The sequence below is a fragment of the Nannobrachium achirus genome (assembly GCF_963921795.1).
Source record: "Nannobrachium achirus genome assembly, chromosome: 15".
Taxonomy (NCBI): Eukaryota; Metazoa; Chordata; class Actinopteri; order Myctophiformes; family Myctophidae; genus Nannobrachium; species Nannobrachium achirus.
The window spans coordinates 56,494,225-56,500,074 of record NC_137822.1 but is presented as its reverse complement, the minus strand read 5'-3'; the positions used below and the strand labels follow the sequence as shown (position 1 = coordinate 56,500,074).

Genomic DNA, 5,850 nt, shown 5'->3' with positions numbered 1-5,850 from the left:
ATTTGTAATTTTTTTTCGCAAAGCAAAGCCCTGCTTCATCGTACAAGGCTGTTGCACAAAAGTAGTGAAAACAGCAGATCTACAAGCACACAATGCCTCGCTCCGCAAGGCGTTGTGTGCTTGTAGATCGGCTGTTTTCACTAGTTTAAATCATTTTTAAAATGATAAATTCAAAACAAACGGTTTTGGACATACAAGGTTTCCACCTGACAACGACGAAATGAAATATAACTCATGTAATTGGCGCACTGGCTTGTCACTTTGTCACAAATCTTTGAGTAGCAGCAGTGCTATAGAGAGAGATCTCTCTCTAGCGCGCAATGAGGGCCTCTCCAACTCTTTTTCCCGGGCTGATCATAACCTTCCACCTCCTGTCCCCGGGGTCCCTCAGGTGTACGCGACGGGGCGTCCAGCGAAGCAGCGGCGATGGGCGACTGGGGCCTCATGGGGAGCGTCCTGGAGAGGGTCCAGGAGCACTCCACCACGGTGGGCAAGGTGTGGCTCACCGTGCTCTTCATCTTCCGCATCGCCGTACTGGGCACGGCCGCCGAGTCGTCGTGGGGCGACGAGCGGAGCGACTTCCTGTGCGACACGATGCAGCCCGGCTGCACCAACGTGTGCTACGACCGGGCCTTCCCCATCGCGCACATCCGCTACTGGGTGCTGCAGATCGTCTTCGTCTCCACGCCGTCGCTCATCTACATGGGCCACGCCATGCACACGGTGCGCCGCGAGGAGAAGCAGCGGCAGAGGACGGCGCAGAAGGAGAGGGAGGCGGAGCGCAGTGGCGTCAGTTCAGCAAAATCTAGGGTATGGCAAAGATGGGAGTCCTCATGGAAAATGGGCATTACATTTTGTATAACACGGTTCTATTGTGAAAATAGCAGATCTACATGGCTTTGGGCTTATGAAGCTTGCAGCATAGAGGCCCATCATATCATGTTTAAACAATCAAGACAGGAGACGAGGAATGATCGTTTTAATGACATGTAGATCGGCTATTTTCACAATGCCTGAAAAAAAAAAAAACGAGTTTCGTTAGTTTTTTACACAGGTTTCTACGGTTTCTTGGGCTGGATATGGCAGCCTGGAACGGTTGTTTAAGTGCAGCTAAACTTGACATATTAGTAAACGTGCCTGACCTGCAGAACCTGGGAAGTTACCATTCTGTCAAGATGGGGAGAATAAAAGTGTGGAGAATATAATTATAATACCTTGTTAAAGTGCCATTTATTAAATTTTGCATTTGTAGTTATTTTACTGTAATTTAACAACATAATAACCATCACAGATACACAAAGAGACATTCGTGGATTTATATTTAAAAGTAACTTTTATTTTCCCCCCTGGACCCAGGGTATGGCAGCTGCATACCCCTGCCATACCCAATTGACGCCCCTGGGCGGAGGATTAACACTAGTTGCAACTGATGATTTCGTAAAGAAAAACTAGGGCGAGTTCTGAAAGTTCATTCTGAGTGAAGGGATCAGTCAGAACAGGCTAACTATGCAAATGTGGGCACTATGCAAGATTAGTGTGTCATGGAACACAGAACGAGGAGAGTATAAAATGTCCTGAAGTGAAACAAACTAGGCTAGGGTCTGAGAGAACCCTAAAAACATGAGGTCTGTGGCTATATATGTTTTATGGACAAAACTACTATACTCAAGCTTGAATAAAATACATGTGTTATTTTCCAGTGTTCAATAAAGGTTTGAAGAGGAATTTTATGTAATAAGAATTAATGTAAATGTAATACTGATATGTATTTAATATTAAAAGTTATTTTTCAATATTAAGAAACTATTTATTTTTTGGGAATGTCATTTTCCAGTGTTCAGTAAAGGTTTGAAGAGGAATTCACAATCATCATAATATTAATTATAAAAGAGAAGAATGAACACGCTGTCTCTAAAAACAAATGGTGTTGCCGTGTTGCGTGGCGAGGCGAAAACAGCCGATCTACAAGCCCACAAAGCGTTGCGCATGCGATGCGTTGTGAGCTGGTAGCTCTGCTGTTTTCGGCCATATTGTGTGACGTCATTCGCAAGCGCAGGACCCACGCGCCGAAATGGAGCCAGAGTGGAAATGGTACGCACACCCTCTGTAAAAGAAAATGGCAGCCTCCATAGAGAGGGCCAGGAATAACGTGAATAGTGTAGTGTATATTAAGTGATGGGCCCCAAACCTTTACCCCCTATAAAAGAAATTGCTCAATGCTGACAGGCGGTCAGCAGGTGGATTCATGACTGTATGTATATAGACAATATTTTATAAAACTATAGCCTATACCAAATTTCAGACCCCACCTCAGGGGCAGCCGGACTAGTCAGTCAGTCTTATGAAGAGAAGGCTTTCGCACACCGGTTCCTCTCTAGCAGGTAACAAAACATTAGGAGGATATCGGACGAGTAGACAGATTGACCCGCACACTGCCGCTTGTCCGTTTCAGAGAGTTTATTGTCTCACCAGCCGAAGGCATGGGGGAGAGTATGTTTTCGCCTCCATCCGTCCGTGCGTCCGTGCGTGTCTATCAAGTTTGTTACCAGCTAATCTCCGGCGCCGTTGGCCCGGTTGCTGCCAAAATGAGCACACAGACTCCCTGGATGCCAATTCAGAACCTCTGCCCCACATTTTTTCAAATGGCCCTGTTCTAGCGCCACCAGGAGGACAACTTATGTAAAACACATTCTTTGCTATTACTCCATCAGATTTTCTCCAACAATCATGCAAATCAGTACTCAGTATCTCTATAGTCATATGATCAAGTCCGATCCGTCTGATATTTCATATTCCATCCTAATTGGCTAATATTATATTGGCTTCCAAAGTTTGCAGGATTGCTCCATTTTTGAACAAAATGCCTCAAATCATCAATGCAGCTTGCGATTAATTTGCCACACATATTCCCACTACATCAAGGAACAAATGCTACCCTTTTCACATTGGCCTGTTATAGCGCCACCAGCAGGTAGACTTTAGCAAAACACATTTTTGGAACACAATGCCTCAAATCATGCATGCAGCGTCCGACTGCCATGAAAAGGTCAAAGATTGTCAAAGAACACATGCCACCCTTTTTACATTGGCCTATTATAGCACCACCACCAGGACACCTGGCCTGGTGGAGACCTGTGCTCGGAAGAGCACTGCTTCTAGTTGTTTATCTAACCGAAAGCTCATGAATAAAACATCAACCGTTGTTATTTATGTTTTCTTTGTCTCCGTGTTTGTTTGTATTATTTCAATCGTTCACAAATGTAGTGGCTGTAATGTGATTGTCATTGTAATATACGGGACAATGAGGCTGCCAGACAGTAGTGAGACTGAGGGAGGACACCAACGCTGTTGTTGCTCCCACTCAATAAGATATCTGTGATTCATTCATCAATCTGGTGGATTATGGGTAGTTGGGGGGTGGACACTGCATCATGCAAGCTCAAATCTGCTACTTTTGATGCTTTTGACTTTTGAGTGATGCCGTAATACAGGGTTCCCCAATAGGCGGCCCGCGGGCCATTTGCGGCCCGCGGGGGGCTACTGTCTGGCCCACACCAACCCCAGTAATAATGGTGGTATAAGAGCAGCAACAACAATAACTAGTATATCGTCGTCGTCGGGTGGAAATCGCGTATCTCCAAATTTGTACGTTCTTTCGCAAATCATACAAGGCCGTCGCACAAAAGTAGTGAAAACAGCAGATCTACAAGCACACAACGCCTCGCGGTGCGAGGCGTTGTGTGCTTGTACATCAGCTGTTTTCACTAGTTTAAATATTTTTTAAAAAATTAAAAAATTCCAAAACAAACGGTCTTGGACATACACGATGTTCACCCGACAACGACGATATCTGAACTGTCGCTGGAGTAGCGGGAACGCCACCGTCACCCCCTGCAATGTTGTGGCCCTTGGCTTGGTACCCTAGACATTATTCGGCGCCAGGGACGTGCTGGCCATTGGGAAAAGCGGGACAACTCCCGAACGGCCGGTTCATTATCGGTCGGTCCAGGCCGGGCCATTAGGAAAAAATGAAACTGTTTGCACAAAAGTAAAAATTTTACTGTTTGCACAAAAAGTAGTGAAAACAGCAGATCTACAAGCACACAACGCCTCGCACCGCTAGGCGCTGTGTGCTTGTAGATCGGCTGTTTTGACTAGTTTAAATAAATAAAAAATTTTGGACAGTGGCAAAACTAGCCCCCGGTGTGCCCCGATGCGAGATTTTCACCAAGTGCCCCACAACAACAACAACAACAACAACAACAACAACAACAACAACCACCTTTTTTCTACAGTGCAAATGCAGACAGCGCAAATGCGGGACACCAGGCTCCAACAGAAGACATCTACACACTCGCCATCTAATTCATGACAATATGTAGCCCAACCAAGTAGTGTCTCACTGTCTCCATCTCTCTCTGGTGCTAATGAACTCTTCCCTATGGCACTCCAACACAACAACTCTGACATTAGTCTTCACACTACAAACATCACCACGCCGTTTTTCCAAAACAGCATTATAAATATCATCCATTAAGACAACTAGGCCTACATTAATGACAGCACACAGTTTAATTGACAGTGATGCATCACTGCAAACCAGCATTATTTATATTAATTACTTAACTCACCTGCTAAAGTAAGGTGGATGACAACAACAAGACCAGTTGGGCACGTTTTGTTCCATATTCCACAGTGTCTTGGTTTTAGAGAGCATGGCAAATATTAACTGTTCCCCAAAGTCGTGTGTTGAAACTTTATATTCCATAATGCCCGAGAGTGTTGTTTTTACTTCATAAGTTCAGAACGTCTCTTCAGCCTGTGTTCCGTCAGCAGCACTAAGGGGCCCTGTCATAGCTTCCTGTCATACCAGTGGACATTTCAAAACAAGAGTCATTGTATTGGATATTTGTAAAGTGATCATTCAACACATGTTTTATTTTGAAATGGTAGCAGCCTACTACAGGAAATAGATGCAACAGATCAGGACAGAAGCGGCTCCGTCTGTATACATTGTTATTATTAGATTATTTATTTTTTCTCCTCCACCTGCGTGTGCCCCTGGACGTCACGGGCCCTAATGCGCATGCGTCGGCTGCGTCAGCGGTAGTTACGCCCCTGAATACATGTGCATATCATATGGAAACTAGAAAATATTGTTCCTTCGAAACAATTGTGGGCTCGCTTCAAGCCAGAAAACAATGTCTATAAAAGTACAAAATGTCAAGATCGCAGGCAGTGCTCTCTTTGACGTTACTGAAATTAGCTGCATGCATGATTTGAGGCATTTTGTTCCAAAAATGTGTTATGCAAAAGTTGACCCGCTGGTGGCGCTATAACAGGCCAATGTGAGAAGGGAGGCATCTGTTCCTTGACCTAGTGGGAATGTGCTTGCAAGATTTCACGCATATCGCAGGCTGTATTCATGAATTAATTAAAAAATAAAGTGTGCATGCGTGTGTGCGTGCGTGAATGAATGAATAAATAATAAAGTGTGCGTGCGTGCGTGCGTGCACGTGCGTTCGCACGCACGCACGCACGCACGCACGCACGCACGCACGCACGCACGCACGCACGCACGCACACGTGTGTGCACGTGCACTTTATTTATTTATTCATTCATTGAATGAATGCGTTCGTGGAACGAATGCTCACTACGGTCATCTGTATTTTTTAAGCCCTGGGAAACCCACCTTAACGCCCTCATTAGCATAATGTATGCAAGCATAATGTATGCGCAACACGCCCACACGCATTTCCAAACCATGCACCAGCCCCAATTTTCATACGTCGACTAAGCTCCTCCCCTTCATTTACATACGGTCGTCTGCATTTTTTACGCGCTGGGAA

The 5,850-nt window shown here is 45.1% G+C and overlaps 1 protein-coding gene across 1 annotated transcript; it reads left to right on the top strand.

The window, feature by feature from the left end:
- Positions 1-426: 426 nt before the first annotated feature.
- LOC308299108 (gap junction alpha-5 protein-like) lies at positions 427-1,718 on the top strand (the record flags this gene model as incomplete). Its single annotated transcript, XM_080742832.1, has 2 exons — positions 427-810; positions 1,701-1,718. 2 exons carry the CDS (start codon positions 427-429, stop codon positions 1,716-1,718), a joined length of 402 nt encoding a protein of 133 aa, XP_080598958.1.
- Positions 1,719-5,850: the final 4,132 nt, after the last annotated feature.